The sequence below is a fragment of the Penicillium expansum genome, assembly GCF_000769745.1.
Source record: "Penicillium expansum strain MD-8 chromosome Unknown contig108, whole genome shotgun sequence".
Taxonomy (NCBI): Eukaryota; Fungi; Ascomycota; class Eurotiomycetes; order Eurotiales; family Aspergillaceae; genus Penicillium; species Penicillium expansum.
The window spans coordinates 21974-37868 of record NW_015971236.1 but is presented as its reverse complement, the minus strand read 5'-3'; the positions used below and the strand labels follow the sequence as shown (position 1 = coordinate 37868).

At 49.5% G+C, this 15895-nt stretch overlaps 5 protein-coding genes across 5 annotated transcripts; 4 read left to right on the top strand and 1 right to left on the bottom strand.

Moving 5' to 3' along the window:
• Window positions 1-105: 105 nt before the first annotated feature.
• Window positions 106-5230, top strand: PEX2_035650 (mitotic regulator LTE1; the record flags this gene model as incomplete). Its single annotated transcript, XM_016740840.1, has 3 exons — window positions 106-476; window positions 559-4913; window positions 4983-5230. 3 exons carry the CDS (start codon window positions 106-108, stop codon window positions 5228-5230), a joined length of 4974 nt encoding a protein of 1657 aa, XP_016601132.1.
• A 1404-nt stretch (window positions 5231-6634) lies between these two features.
• On the top strand, window positions 6635-9416 carry PEX2_035640 (uncharacterized protein; the record flags this gene model as incomplete). Its single annotated transcript, XM_016740839.1, has 4 exons — window positions 6635-6824; window positions 6974-7368; window positions 7422-7826; window positions 7890-9416. 4 exons carry the CDS (start codon window positions 6635-6637, stop codon window positions 9414-9416), a joined length of 2517 nt encoding a protein of 838 aa, XP_016601131.1.
• Window positions 9417-10786: 1370 nt separating this feature from the next.
• On the top strand, window positions 10787-11161 carry PEX2_035630 (uncharacterized protein; the record flags this gene model as incomplete). The annotated part of the gene is made up of 1 exon (XM_016740838.1): window positions 10787-11161. One exon carries the CDS (start codon window positions 10787-10789, stop codon window positions 11159-11161), a length of 375 nt encoding a protein of 124 aa, XP_016601130.1.
• Window positions 11162-11873: 712 nt separating this feature from the next.
• On the bottom strand, window positions 11874-12926 carry PEX2_035620 (transcription factor SUA7; the record flags this gene model as incomplete). The annotated part of the gene is made up of 1 exon (XM_016740837.1): window positions 11874-12926. One exon carries the CDS (start codon window positions 12924-12926, stop codon window positions 11874-11876), a length of 1053 nt encoding a protein of 350 aa, XP_016601129.1.
• Window positions 12927-14095: 1169 nt separating this feature from the next.
• PEX2_035610 (ATP synthase subunit H) lies at window positions 14096-14616 on the top strand (the record flags this gene model as incomplete). Its single annotated transcript, XM_016740836.1, has 3 exons — window positions 14096-14122; window positions 14178-14259; window positions 14354-14616. The coding sequence occupies 3 exons, from the start codon at window positions 14096-14098 to the stop codon at window positions 14614-14616; spliced, it is 372 nt and encodes a 123-aa protein (XP_016601128.1).
• Window positions 14617-15895: the final 1279 nt, after the last annotated feature.

The following is a 15895-nucleotide window of genomic DNA, read 5'->3' as shown; positions in this document are numbered from 1 at the left end:
TCATGTATTATTTTGTATGATTTTTCCTTGACTTCTTCCAGTGGTACAAACCCTGGCCCCGTCGCGACGGGAGCATTTCGCGCCGTTCTTTATAGCTTTCGCGCCATGGAGCCCTTTCCTCCACCCACCGATCCGCCGGAGTTCAAGGATGCCTTTTTGGGCCCGCAAGTCCAGATCAATGAACTGTCAGCCTCAAACCGAATGTCTAGTGGAGGGCCCCAGATTCCAATCTCGAATCTTCGCCGTGCCAATACCGTAGCCCAGGGCAGCAACGTTAAGCGGAACCTAGAGTTGAAGGCAGCACGCGAGAGAACAGCAACTGGAATAACCGCCAAGGATAGCCATGAACTCCTACGACAGAACAAACTACAGCGGTCCCAAACACATCGTGGCCCACTAGAGGCGCGTTCCCCCGGAAGGAAGGCGGGCCATTTCACCGTAAGAAGTGTCGGCCAGAATGGCAAAATATTTCTCAGGTACACCAATCGATCCATGATTCCTCGCGTCGTGTCACATAATGTGCAGCCTGCTGATAGTAGGACTATTTCAATAACCTAGGCCGATTGCCAATCCGTCCCAGAAAAGCCCGCAGCCTGCATCCTTCTCTCCAATCGATACCGCGAAACCCAGTCTCCTTCAGCCGCAGAGTCATGCACATACCCGCGAAGACCCAGATCCATCCAGGTGGTCGAGCTCGCAGCTCTCTGAGTTACGTCCGCGCCAACAGCCCGAAGATCCCGAGTCCGTCCTCGCCGTGTCTCCTCCCCCCGAACTCTCGAGCCAGCACCGCACGAGACCGATCTCATTTTCGACAATATCGGAGCAGCAATCGATAGCCGGTGCTGGGACGCGTGGGGAGCTGCGGATCGTGATCGATAGATCTGAAGACCGCCCCAAGTCTGCACGTGAGAATTTGACACCAGCCTTGGAGGTTCCAATTCCGCGGTATCGGCTCGGGTCGCCGCGATTCAACGCCGAAGGCAGTGCAATGATACAGAGTTCTATCTATACGCGAACCTCGATGTCGGACAACTTTCGAAATTCAACACTGCTTGGGGGTATGGCTGACCCTTTGCCGGGACTCCATGGTCCATATCCTCGAGACTCTTTCTCGCGGCATCGGCCATCTTTTGCGATTTCGATGTTCTCAGGAACTGCGGCAGCTATAGATATCAACCGAGCTTCCCCAGCCCCGAGGAATTCTATGGTCTATGAATTGAAAGAGCCGGTTGAGCCATCCATCTACGAGACGCTGGTGTATGATATGGATGATGGGTCTGTCGTCCGATATATTACTGGGACAAAGGATATCAGTGCTGCCACACCTGCCCGAATCGTTGCGCAAGTCTCCTCTGAGTCATTCATGGACTATGAACTAGTATCGGACTTCTTCCTGACCTTCCGTTCATACCTATCCACAACACACCTATTGGCACTTCTTCTTGCGCGGTTAAAGTGGGCAATCAACCGGCTACAAGATGATGGACGCATTATAAGGATTCGTACATTTGCGGCTTTGCGACATTGGATTCTCAATTACTTCGTCGATGACTTTGTTACGAATTACGAGCTTCGAACCCACTTCTGCGAGACCATTAACAAGCTATATTCAGAGGTCAGGTCTCGACAAAATGGCGGCACGAGTGATCGAAAGATTCTGATTGACTTGAAGCGTTGCTGGAATGGCAAATGTTCGGTTTATTGGTCTTCCCCCGACTTGTCTCGCGCTTATAACGACCCGGAAATATCAATTGTACCTGGAGACGCCCAGATTGAGTTACCTAAAGCCGAGGAGCTGCAGCAAAATGTCCCTATTTATGGCATGACGCCCCGTGCAGACACCACCTTCCGCGACAGTCTTCCTTTCCCCATACAGCATGATCGAAATGACTCTGCAGCAACTGCACAAAGCATTCCATTCTCTGATAAAAGCGAACAAAGCTTGATGGCGCTCTCATGTTCATTGCCACCTAAATCCCCCAGGCGCTTTTCCATGTCTGTATCGAAAGGCAAGGCGCCTCGCCCTGTGGTATTGGGTCTCACAAAGTCCAAGTCCCCGTCTAGGGCTCATGAACCACCTAGGTCACCCGCGTCTCCCATGGTCTCGCGGCACCCATACCACAGCCATAGCCATAAAAGAAGCGGAAGCTTCTCAGACTCGGTGCGAGATGATCGATTGCCGATGTTTGCGATGGAGCCCGAGACGGGACCCGCATCACAGCAGATGCTCGATCCGGTCAGTTTAATACGTGGAGAAATGTATCCTCCCGCGGAATCGTACATGACAATGATGGCACCGGAATCCCCTCCCCTTCCTCCGCCGTTGAAAAACCCAAATCCGGATCGTCGGAGTACACCGGACGTGCCTAAGTCGTCACCTAACTCGGGCATGAAAACAATCATTGGCTCAATCAAGCGAGCATTGCACACGAGGAACGGTGGACAGAGCGTCTCTGCTCGCATTGCGAATGCCCACGAGGCTATTTCGTTGCCTTCCCGCGGGAAGACATCTGCAATGCCAATTGGACTGGCTTTTGGCTCTGAGTTCTACCGCGAGAGGAAGATGGCTGCTATTCCCAAATACCCAGCTCGTATTGATATACTATGTGATGAGGTCCTCAAACAATACCGCTTGGCCATGAACCAGGAAGGAACGAAAGACCAAAATCAGCCGCCACCTGCGTCTGACCTTCATCAAGAGACCCTGGAGGAGCCTGCATCCAACGCTTCTAATCTTTTACCGACGCAAACCCCCAATTCCGACCCCAAACTCCGGAGCGGTATCACTATGGGCAGCGAATCAATCATCATTGTCGATGATACCGGTTTCGAAATGCCCTTTATGTCAGGGGCAGCACAGAAACCAATGTCAATTGCTAATGGTAATACTCATGAAGCGCCGGAGCTTGAAGTGCCCGATGACGCCTCAACGCAATCGATACCTGTGGAAGGAGAATACCTTCGGCCGCTTTGCTACAATGCCGACGAATCAGCTGCTCAGTCGAACGTATTCTACCCCCTTCGCCCTCTCACGCCGCAAAGATCGTCCTCGGCTGAACGTGGATCGACGCCTATTAACAAAAAGAAGAATTCTCTATCTCTGCGGCTCCGGAAGTACGCGTCCTTTCAAAGTGGGATCTCAAGACAGCGGTTTTCGATGAGCAGCGAGACGGCTCAATCCACTGTCGACTTAAGTGCGGTGTATGATCAGAACACCAAACAGTCAGGGCCGGTTCTTCGTAGGCGCCGAGGTGGAAACCTCCGTCAAATGCAGACTGGAGATGAAACCGAGCCTCCTTCCTGTCGTGATTCGTTTGCGTCTTGGGATGACTCAATTGTGGAAGAAACGGCCCCCTCTGATGGCACTGCCTCAAGACCTCCTTCAACATTGATCCCTCCAATTCCCCGGTACTCACTTATTCAGCCGCGCACTTCCCAGCAAATTAGACGTTCCTTTGAGTCGGTCATTGCGAAGTTTGCGCAGATTCCTGACGACGACGATGGTGGTATTGAGTCAACGCTGTTGAAGCTGGAGGGAAAGTGGGATGGACCACCCAGCGCCGTTCGGGACCCTTCATTTGCACACGCAGAGGGGCCTCACACTCATCGCGAGCATCCTTTCATTCCTCATGGTGTCGAAACGGCCAGGCCTGGGTGGGATGTTCTCTCTCGCAGGCGACAGACGGACAACTCCGTGTATTCCACGGTTGGGGGTCGATTGGCGCCACCTAGACCTTATTCTGATTCTGTTACCGAGTCCGAAGAGTCTTATAATTCTATTCCGCTTCTTGAAAGAGGATTGACCGACGAGTCCATGAAATGGCAATCTCCAAGCCAGCCAATCCAATATGAGCCGCACGGTGCTCCGCTCACCCTCGTATCAAGCTATGAAACTTCTGGACTTGCCTCATCGCACCCCTCAATTCAAATTGTGCACGAAACCGACAGCATGCGTCGCATTCCTCGTGGAGCAACCACCCCGGCCTCGGCTTTCCACAATGTTGGTCAGATTACTCCGAGGCGCTTCTCAGCTCTGTCTTCTGAGATGTCGGTCGACCTGATTGATCCGCATGAAGCTATGGGTGCAAGGTTTTCGACAGACACCCGCAGCCTCGGCTCATCAACCGTTGAGATCCCGCCTCATCCTCCGGCGCAACCTCCCTCACCGCCGATGACCATCCAACATCCGGGATCTTTCACTTCATCTCCTTCGCCGTTGAATACGGTCTTGTTCCAGGCTCAGCCCCTGACACCCGACACATCCCCGCGACACAAGGAAGTAGGCAATTCTGCTTCGCGTCCTCTAAACATACAGCAGGTTTCGAGTGACGTGTTATTCAATTCAGAAAACAATCATCCCGACCAGCACCCCATCATCAACCTTTTACCCGACCATGTCCCCTTTATCCTAGCATGTGAATCTCAAGTCCTCGCACACCAACTGACATTAATCGAAATGGCTGCCCTGAGTGAAGTCGACTGGCGAGATCTGGTCGAGATGAAATGGAGCAGTGCCTGTCCATTAATCACAAACTGGGTCCAGTTCCTGACACACAAGGAACGCAAGGGTATCGATTTGGTCGTCGGTCGCTTCAACCTTATGGTCAAATGGATCTTGTCGGAGATTGTCTTGACCCGTGATGTTAACGAGCGAGCCCGCACAATTATTAAGTACATCCATACAGCTGCGCATGCACGCCGCATCTGCAATTATGCCACGATGCTCCAGATCGCCATTGCATTGTCTTCTTCTGATTGCTCCCGGCTGCAGAGTACATGGCAATTGATTTCGATTGAGGACAAGCGGCTGTTCAAGGATATGGAGTGCCTAATTCAGCCGGTGCGCAACTTCAATGATTTACGTGTCGAGATGGAGACGGCCAACTTGCAAGAAGGCTGTATCCCCTTCATCGGTGAGTTTCGAAATCGTTTGCTTGAATACCACGCTAGATCTTGTTTGCTGATTCTTTTTTTTCCTCTAGGCCTTTACGTTCACGACCTCACTTATAATGCGCAGAAACCCGCGCAAGTTAACAGCACTAATGGCGGGTTGCTTGTCAACTTCGAGCGCTATCGCACCGCAGCACGAATCGTTAAGAGCCTCCTCCGTCTCATTGACGCTAGTACAAAATACAAGTTTGAGCCTGTGCAGGGTATCATCGAACGGTGCTTGTGGATTGCTTGTCTCCCCGAAGATGAGATCCAGTCCCGCAGCAAAGCACTTGAATAGTCTCTCGTTTTTTCCCCCTCGGTCCTTTTGGTTGCATCTCTATATCCAATTTTGTACTACAATCTTGCCATCCGTGATTGGATGGTTTATACCCCCTTTCCAGAGGTTGCTTTGCCTCTCTGCTATTTTGCACCAATCTTTGCATTTGGTTAATACCTTTCGTTTTGGAATTCCTTTTTTTTGTCTTGTTGGCGCCCGGGCTTTTCCTATGAATGGAGATGTCTGTCTATACATGGCTTGGATCTGCCACTTCATAATGACAGCAATCCTTGTATATACCTTGGCTAGTCCAGCCATGCTCGCATTTGATGTCGGCGTTCCGACCTTTCGGGGATGCCTGGGCGCCACTACAATTCCCAACCCCGGGGCCCTTCACGGTTCGCTCTCTACCCAGCATCGTGATTGCCTTTTTTTTTTGTCAGCCTATAATGACAGTAATATCATGCACATTTGGGTCGTTCCCAATTCGTCAGAGTCTCTTACGCAGTTCGTGGTTTGCTCTCTAGCGTCGCTATCATTTCCTTTCACGTCTATTCTGTTGTTTAGCCTTGTTTCAGGATCACAGGCCTACACTTCGTGGGGATTCGAGCATCATATGCCTCCTTTATGGATAGCAATATATTTGGAGCATCTACAGATGAATCTTATATTCATTTTTTGTTATCAACCCTTCGAAAGCTGTACCTTCTTTTCGTACTACGCAACTTGCATCTACTTCTACCTACACCTACCTAGTCCCCCGGATTCTTCCACTTTCGATCTTCCCCTTCCCCTTAGCAACGCTATCGACTATGATATAACATCAGCAACAAATTCGAAGGGAGACATTTTTGCAGGTGAATACGGGTTTGCGCTACTTACCTATGACAAGAATAGTAAGCCACTGATGCGACCTTGTGATATTTTGGTGGTAGTCTTTATAGATGTCTTTTGAGCTGTCATTTCTATAGATATATTCGGCCTTATTGGTGTTGTAGTTAGCTAGTAGCTAAAGTATGGGCGGTAAAAACGGCCTTAAATGTGCAAAATGCTTTTGATCTATATATTAATAGAAGAAATAAAACTTTCAAATAAAATAAAGAAATGAGAACAGCCTACTAAGTTATTTGCCTTTGCTGGCTTCACACCTCAGTATCATACACCCCAACATTGAATACCAAGGAATTACAAAGCTGCGTCATATCTCCCGATGTCTTCGGGGCCGCGTCGCGGGAGCTGGTCCAGGAACGGAACACCAAATCCACCACCTACTCATCACCACCACCTCCCTTCAACACCTAATTTCCACGCGTGGAGGGTACCCTCCTTACATAAAATATCCCCAGAGAGGGTTCTCCGATCTCTCCCCAATTTCATACCCTTTGATGTCCCGCCACAACTCTACCGGACAGCCAGCCCGCCACGATGGACATGACCGAACCGCGGCGCGGGGCTTTAGATGACCCCATCGACTCCAATGACTACGGCGACCACAGCCCCGCGTCTTTCCGCGAAGCTAAACAGGAACTCCCAGATGACTTACCTAAATCACTGGACGATCGCCGCTCCGTCCCGGTCTTCCAGCCGGAGACTGAGATGTACGATGCTTGGCAGGGTGAGTGTTCTTGTGTCTGCGGAACTATTCTCCCATTTCCCCGTTTCCCCGATACGGGAGATCAAAACGTTTTTCCTTGAACAGTTACACGTTGGAACATTTGTCCGCTGTGTTGGGGGTTCAAGCATTAATGTCTAATCGTTGAATAGGTCAATCACAATACCTGACCGCGCCAGTCGCCGCAAAACCCTTATCCTTCAGCCTAGCCCTCGACGATCATTCACATGATAACGAACACGAACTGCGAGCTCACTATGGGCGCGACATTGAAGATAGTGACGCCCGACTGATGGAGATGCTTGCTGCCCAAGCTGCCCACCGGGAGGTGGATTCACTTACTGCAGACGAAGAAACAATTGCCGCCGATGAGAAATTAACCGATGATGAAAAGCGCGATATACTCCAGAAGAGCCTGAATATGGCAGCTAGTAATGGCGATGTGGAGCGCGTGCGGAAACTAGTACAGGGCCAGGCGAGGACCTACGTCGACGTTAATAAGCCCGATGAGGAGGGGACTGTGCCGTTGATCTATGCTAGTTGCTTTGTGGGTTACTCTTATATACAGAATACTGATGTGCGGCTGACGGTTTATAACAGGGTCATCAAGAAGTCGTTGCTGCGCTCATTGTCGCCGGTGCCCTTGTCGACAGACAGGATCGTAACCAGTGGAGCGCTTTGATGTGGGCCATGACCAATAGACACAAAACGATAGCGAAGATTCTTCTTGATAACGGTGCATCACCGGATATCAAGTCGTCATCCGGTGGTAGGGCTTTCGATTTCGCCCAGCCCGGTAGTGAGATTTCTGAATATTTGCATGAAAATGGTTACAGCTTTGGCTCTGGTAATATCGATCATGACTTCTATGACGCTGGATTGGCGCATGGTCGTTTCGAAGAAGAGCTAGCGGAGAGTGAGATGAAGCGGCGAATGATGATGGAAGAGAGCGCAATCAATCTGGAGGTCGATTTGTCCAGTCTAGGGCTTGACGAGAAATTTGAGGTCAGTTCATGTCGTGAAAATAAAGTTTTGACCTTGACTGATTTGAGTTCTTTCATCTTGTAGCCGTCCGATGAGGATGAGCTCGAGGAGGATCAGCAGGAATTTGTCTGGGACAAGTGTCTGAATGATCAGATGTTTGTCTTCCAGGATCATGAGCTAGAGCGCATTTTGGATATCATCATCACCAACATGACTCCCCAGCGATCCCCGTCCCAAAAGCCAGTGCCTGCAAATCTTCTCTTCCTTAGCGCCCGCTACGCACACTATCATGCCAGCCCCGAGCTGCTCACAACTCTGTTATCATCCGCAATGGACAAAATTAATGACGTCGTAGAACGTTACCAGTGGGATATGACAATGCAAGCCTTTTGGCTGTCAAATGCCACGCTTTTGCTCCATTACCTGAAGAAGGATGGGGGCTTAGTGGAATCTACCGTCGAGTTTCAGCTTCATCTAGCTGAGCTGATCAATGAGATATTCGTTTTGGTCATTCGTGACGCCGAGCGCCGAATGAACAAAGTCCTGGATGCGGCAATGCTGGACCATGAGACCATCCCTGGACTGGAAGACATTGCCTTCCAAAACGAGTGGAAGCTGTTCCGCAAACATAAAAGCAAAAATCCTGAGCCTGACGAGAAGCGATTCCGACCTCCATCACCGCGGCGACGAGCACAAATCTCGCCTCGGAACATCACCTCTTTACTATCATCGACCCTCTTTGTACTTGATCTATATGATGTTCACTCGGTGATCACGACCCAGATTCTCTCTCAACTCCTCTACTGGCTCAGTGCCGAGATATTTAACCGAATCATGAGCACGAAACGTTACTTGGCGCGCACAAAGGCGATGCAGATCCGCATGAACGTTTCGTCGTTAGAGGATTGGGCACGTACAAACAACCGCGTGCCAGAACATTACGAAAATGGATCTACAAACAGCACCGGAGAGTCTACAATGGACTCCGCTCGTCGACATTTGGCCCCGGTCATTCAACTCCTCCAATGGTTGCAATGCTTCTCGTCGCTCGGTGATGACCACGAATCTCTCGTAACAACCCTGCTCCAACTCCAACAACTCACCCCGGCCCAGCTCTTGCATGCAGTCAAGTCATACCGCCCAGAGGTAGGCGAGAAAGGCCTGACCAAGCAAGCGATGAAGTTCCTTCTCGACATGCAAAATGACCCCGAAGTTCTCTACCGCGAGCAAGGGCAAATTCAAGAAGAGAAGGCAAAGGCAGCAGCTGGACCAGGGCCTCAGGCAGCAACAGATGCCCGTCCAAAGACACCACCGAAGGATCAGCTCTCCGCAGCACCTACATCTCCTAGCGCTGGACTATCCCCAGACTCCGCTGGTGCATCATCCCGGCGTTCAAGTATGGTCGCCGCCAGGAGTGACGAGCGCCCCGGTGGCGGCAACAGTGTCTTCGTCGACCCCACCCTATTCCTCCCCTTCTCCCTTCCAACCAGTACAGACATGCTGGTCAGCTATGGCGCCGGCTTTGGTGGCACAAACCGCGAGCGAGCTCGCAAGTACATTCCCACTGTCCCGCCAGAGGTCCTGAGTCGATTCGATCGCGGCGACATATAAAACAAAACAGGCATGACGACTGCTGTTTCTTCACTTCCCCTCCAGCATGGATTCTTGATGGTGCGACCTGCCACCATTGGGGAAATATCGTTGTTTGAGTGCCCACGAGTACGGGCGGGAAGTGGTGAGATAAAGATGGTGAATAAAGCGATAGGATACCCTTTGCCCCTTTGCGTCCTTTTCTTTTTGCGTGAGGGATATGCTGGATACGGCTTCTATGTGGCCATCTACCGATGCGCTGAGTATATATTTTAAATGAATCTCTTCCATGCATAGCATTTTGCCAGGTCACTGTACACTGATAGCCGGGGTTTCACGCGGTTTGGCCACGGGGGAGGGGACGGTGCTCCTTCCAGAAAGAGGAGTCCAATTACCTCATAACCTCACAATGGACTCTCAGTTGGAAAGAACACGAGAGGAAACGCCGACCACCCAGAAAATGATATTATCACGTAGCCCTTGCCCTTGCCCTACACTTAGGACTGGAACATCTCAATGGGGCAAGGGCAACCGCTTCACCATTATGAGCGTTGAAGGTGACCTTTAAGGTGACCTTTAAGCTGATTGCATGCTCTAACCGCACATTGAAGGACTCTTGCCGATTGTAAAGATACCAAATATTGATATTTTTACTTTGATACCGGGGATTAGCCAGTTTATATTGTTATCCTCGTTTGTTCTTGATGCCCGCTGAATCCTGCATGCCAGGATTTACTAGCAGCTGTTATAATTACTGTTGAATAAGGTTCAATGGATCGACGATCAACTTCGCTATCCCTTCTTTGTAACTCGAGATATGAACAATTATAGTAACCTTGGAAGAAGCGAAGTGGCCACTTGGAGGTCCTTCTCCTTATATGGGCTTCTGTGATCGTTTTCAGGTGTCCATGTAAATATATCCGCCCTGGTAAGAAAGCGCAAGCAAGTCAAAGGATATACATAGAAAGGTCGCTTGCACAAAGTATGCTTTTTTTCACCGCCTTCATATACATTTCAAATGACATTTGAAAAGACATCTCAAAAGACCAAGTGAGAAGACCTACTAAAAAGACATCACAAGGCCGCAAACGCGCCCGACTATTCTTTCTTGTAACAATGAACAGTTAGAAGCAAGAAAAGTCCAAAGTATACTAGAATATTCCATATCACCTCTTTCTAAAATAATCCAAATAGATATCGAGCCGTCGAACGAAACTCTTGGCGTGTTCAGTATGACATCCAAGTACGTCATCGCTAAATGACAATGCCAATCCCCGAAACTTGATTTCTTAGGGGAATTATGTATATAGGGAGTCAATTCCACTTCTGGCAATTCATGTTCAACCTCCATCAATAAACCCCCCACCAGAAACACATACCCAACCTCCAAAATGACGACCTTTACGCGCATGAAGATCCCATTCCAGACCCGATCCTCAATTGCAGCTCTCTCCTCATCACGTACTCAAACACTTCGCACCTCTTCTCTATACCGAAGCTACGCGACCAAATCCTCAAATGACCCCGAGCAAGCAACAACCACAACCCACCAGCCAGACTCACCCAATCGCCTAATCCCCTCCAATAAAGCAAAGCCCACCCTCAGTACGGAAGAGCAGTCGCCTCTTTCAGACCAAGAGGGGAATCCGAAAAAGGATTTTCCCGAAGACGTGAAGAAGCACAACCGGGAGATGGAGCAGCGGTACGACAAGCCGTATAACTCCACTGCTGATGATGGCACGGTTAAACCTGCTTTCAAGAGCTAGGTTGGTTGCTGATTTGGTCGCCGGTAATATGGTGCTGGCTCATCATTTTTCTTTGGGCTTTTGAGTCTAGGCGTCTGCTTCGGAGTTATGGATGAAAGGCTTTTCTCTGTACACCGAGATTTGATATTTGATTATGCCCTTGGTATTTTATGTCCTTTGGGCCTGTTCATCATTCTACAAGAATAGTCGGCCGCGTTTGCAGCCTCCATGTTGTAGCTGGAGTATAAGCGGTTGGCTTTAAATATGCTAAACGACTTTCCCATGTACATGTACCCAGATGGACAGTGAAATCCTCAAAAGTATTCGGAAACCTGAGTCGCTTCTAGTCGTAGGACATCTTTTCAGATATTACCCTACCTACCAAGGAATAATTGACATTAGGCTACATCTACGTCCATCAAATTCATAGGAAGATGATTGATTGTTGCTCAATCTACCTGTCCATGATGATGTACAAATCAAGGCAGTCCTCAGGCTTGTACCAAAGCCAATATCCACCAAAGATAAATCCTAAGCACATTGCAGCGAGGTGATATGATGATGTTTCAAAGACATCTTATGTGTCTCGAAAAGCAAATGGTGAAGTTTTTTTTGTGGAGGGTTTTTTTCTTTTTCGACGAGTTTGCTCTAGACAGGCAGCTTGGCCATGTCACTGTTTCGTGAATATCAATGTTTCTGAAAAGCAAATGTTGTGTTCCAATGTATTTATTGTTCAGCTCACAGGCAACTTGCCCATATCACCCTTGCCGCCCTTGATCCATTCAGGGTCAACCAGGCGCTCGCGCTCCGCGTACAATTGCTTGTAAGCGCCACGAATGGTTCCGTCACTGACGTGCGCAACTTGCGAAATCTCCTTGGCAGACTTGCCGTGGCCCATAAGGAACGAAGCCATGTAGATGCAAGCCGCAACAATAGAAAGAGGAGAACGTCCGGCCAAATCGCCCATGGCGGTAACGCGGTCCGAAAGGGACACAGAAACACTGGTGACCTGGTAAGGAAGGTCGAGAAGGTTGCAGAAACGATTGCAAAGGTCGCTTGGCTTGGTCGAAGTAGTCGCGTTGTAATCGCCAGCAGAGTCGTGAGTTTCGCCATTTTCCAAAGCAGCATTGTGGCGCTCCACATTCTGGGTGGTGAAAAACTTCTCCAGAGCTTTGTAGATGCGACCGATTTCCTTTCGGGTGACCTTGGTCACTGCGAAGATCTCGGTGAAGGTACGAGGAACCTTGCACTGACGGCATGCGATGAAGATGCAACCGGCAATAATGACTTCCTGCGACTTACCCTTGAAGGCCTTCGCGTCGTCGACCATTTTGAAGAGATACTTGGCGGTATCAGCGACAGTCTTTTGGATGTTGAAACCGTCGCAGAGAGCACCGATTTCCTTGTAAGCTGCTAGGAGGGCCTTGTTCGCCTTTTCGCCAGACTGCTTGTTTTGAGCACGGTATAGGTCCCGGGCACGGCCAGAGCCTCCACTTGCGATGGAAGTCTCCAGTTGAGCACCGTTGAGCAGAGGGTTGGATGCGTCTCCGACACGGGAGGGGTCGTCATTATTTTGATCGTCGTTGGAGAAGGTACGCCATTCCGAGTGCAAGTCGATCTCACGGTCTGCGAGCACAAGTCCACAGGAACCGCAAACTGTCTCGTGGGAGTCGGGGAATTCCAGGTTCGGGGGGTCTTCTTTGCATTCGGGGCAGACAAGATGAGCGGACAGGTTTTTCTTCCAAGGAGCCGCCACCTCGGGTTTCGCAAGAGCGGAAGTAGCCATAATTTGAGTTTTCAAGTAACTTTCGTATCGATCGCGGCAACGTCTTGCAAGGACCTTTGGCGCTATACGGGGTAGATTGTATTTTCGATTATAATAGCGAAGGAGAAGTGGCGAATACAGCTTGGCGGCTGTAGTGAGGAAAACGAAAGCGGGCCACCTGCGGAGGATCCCTCAGCAAGGGAAAAGTTCGATGAAAGAAAGTGAGTCGCTCAAGGCCACTGTTTTGTGTCCGTCATGTTAGCTAAGCCCAAAGCAAATTCATTGTCGCCTATGTCGCAACGTTGTCTGATCCTTGACTCCTAACAATGTCATGCTAAGATGTACTCAAACAAAGAAGTTTTCATTACCTTTCACAGGCAAGAGCCCTCAGGATTGGAAGGAGTCACCCCCAGTCGTAATAAACCCTTCACCAGTCTGCGCTTTCTTGGATTGAAAGTGGAACAGAAATCTCGCCTCAGCTTGTCCAGCCGTGTTGAACCAGTCAAGGTCTCCGCAAGAAGTCTCTCACGAAAATGGGGACAGGCTGAGGAGGAGAGAAAGAAGAAGCCAAAGACTGGGGGAGGATGAGAGAGAAACGATGGGATGAGGTGAGGCTTCAATAGGCGGCACCGCACCCGAGAAAGGCGCAGTCCAGATTGGGCTTAGTAATGACATCACGTGATATAATCCATATGTTTTGATTGGTCAAGGAAGTATAGGAAGCTTTTAATGCAAACAAAGATTCTTTGTTCTCGTTTGCTGCTGTAGATAGACCAAACCAAGAAAGGACAATAGGGATTTAGATTCAACCTTCGTAGATAGGGGAGAGCAGACACTGAAGTCAAGAGATTTAGCTATTTCTATACGGGTGATCTCGGGAATTTGCGCAGACAGTCGGTTCAAAGAATTGTGTCCTTTCCTCTCAAATTCGATGAAATTTACTGTCGATACCTGAATCTAAGTCAACCAAGTATCACTTCTCCGATAAGTTCAATCACCCGTCGACTATTTGTTTTGATACTCAGTGTTGAAGCCCTGGAAAGATTCGGGAACAACATGGTCCGGCTGAGTCATCTGCCAAGAAACCTTTCCGAACAGAAGTCGTTTGAACCTCCAACTTCCCGGAAAGACGGATCAGACCTATTCTATTGAGAACCACCCCTCGTTCCTCATCTACACCCTCAGTCAAGATGATGTCTCAGTCTCTCCGGGCTTCGGTGAGTACTGCTTGATTTACAGCTGTCCAATTCGACCCTCGACTAACGCGAAAAGCAGCGCACCCTCTTCTCCCGTGCCTCTCGGGCACAGGTCTCGGTCGCTCGCCGCACCTTCCTGACCTCCGCCGTCCGCCAGGGTACGTACTTTACCTGGGGACTATCTTCAATATGAACCCAGATATCCCTGATATATCCGTCGATCGCATTGTCGCTAACCCCAACCCGCCGCAGCCGACCCCGTCCAGGACCTGTACCTCCGTGAGCTCAAGGCCTACAAGCCCATCCCCATCAAGGCTGGTGACGCCGAAGAGCACGTCCAAAAGTTCACCGCCCCCAAGGCCCCCAAGTCTCCCGAGGAGGCCAACCTCGCCAGCGAATTGTCCGCCTACGAGAGCCAGGAGGTCGAGGTCGAGGGCCAGGCCGCCGCTGGCGAGGCCGCCCCCGTTGAGGAGAGCTGGTTCGAGGAGGAAGAGGAGGCCCCCGCTGCCCACTAAATTCCTCTTTCTTTTTCATTTAGCAAGATCTGGGGAGATATGGGGGGAAGGCCGGCTTTGAATGCCTGCGACGCAACTAATGTGGCCGCCTCTCGAGGTCCTGAAGCTTGTAAATTAGACCACATTTCTGAACGTTGAGACTTCTTTTTTCCTTGATTCTCACCTTTTTTGTTTTTATCCAGGGCAAGACTCAAGCGTAAAGGTTTTCAGTCAGGAAGGACTACGCGGGGTGGCTGATACCAAAGACTTGTCTTCGGTGAGCGCAGCAGACATACCCCAGACTAGGGTCATTGGTGATACTATCTTCGGCTTTTTAGTTGAGTGTGAAGAGCGGGGTTTGTATTATTAAAATGTTGTATTTCAAGAATAATGACATACCACATAAAAATCTAGATGGTTGACTTGCATGATTGGCCGTGTGATGGGGTAGACAGTACAGGCAGCACATAAATGAATCCTCGTAGTCAACCATGATGACAGGAGCTGTGGGTATGTGAACGATGCCTGGCACATCGAGACTAATCCACGGTCTTACCCGTTAGTAGTTGAGTGACCGCTTGACGTGCATAGGCAAGATAAGCCAAACAGCTAGCTTGGTTGGAACATGACATGGGACTGCTGGTTTACAAAATGTGCTTTGCATGGCTTAATCTGGCTTATTGTCATGCTCATGCAATCAGTCATCCTTTGCGGAGTACTTGGTCAGACCTCAGACGTGTGTACAATGTATGGATGTCATATTCCGTAATTATGAGGGAACTACTCCGTACTCCGTATACCAATTATTGGGATCTACTGCTGCAATCGATCCCCCGTAGATCAACATGTAACGAACAGACCAGAAGTTCATAAAAGTAGTGCAATCGATCTGATATATCAAATATCCACATTGCCAGAATTGAGCACCTATCAGATGCAATCATTGTTTTCCCATAGATATTTGATAGCACACCCCTGGAGGGATCAGCCAGGATGGCTGGCAAAGCTAAAGCCAAAGTCTAATAAAATGAAAGAAAATCAACAGACCCAAGAAAAATAAGACTATTCAAGTACTATTGCACCATGATTGCATATTCACTCCACCGTAAGCCAATGTTGTTCAACTTGGGTCCTGATTTTCCTTAGCAGGGGGTGCAATAAGAACATTGTCGCCAAGGGCTTGTGCAATGTGATTCATGGTGTGTCAACAGGGCACTCGTAGCCGGGAACTCTTAGATACATCCAGAAAAATATAAGGTATGGCACCTGGAAATATATAGCCATCTACAAGGCTATATGC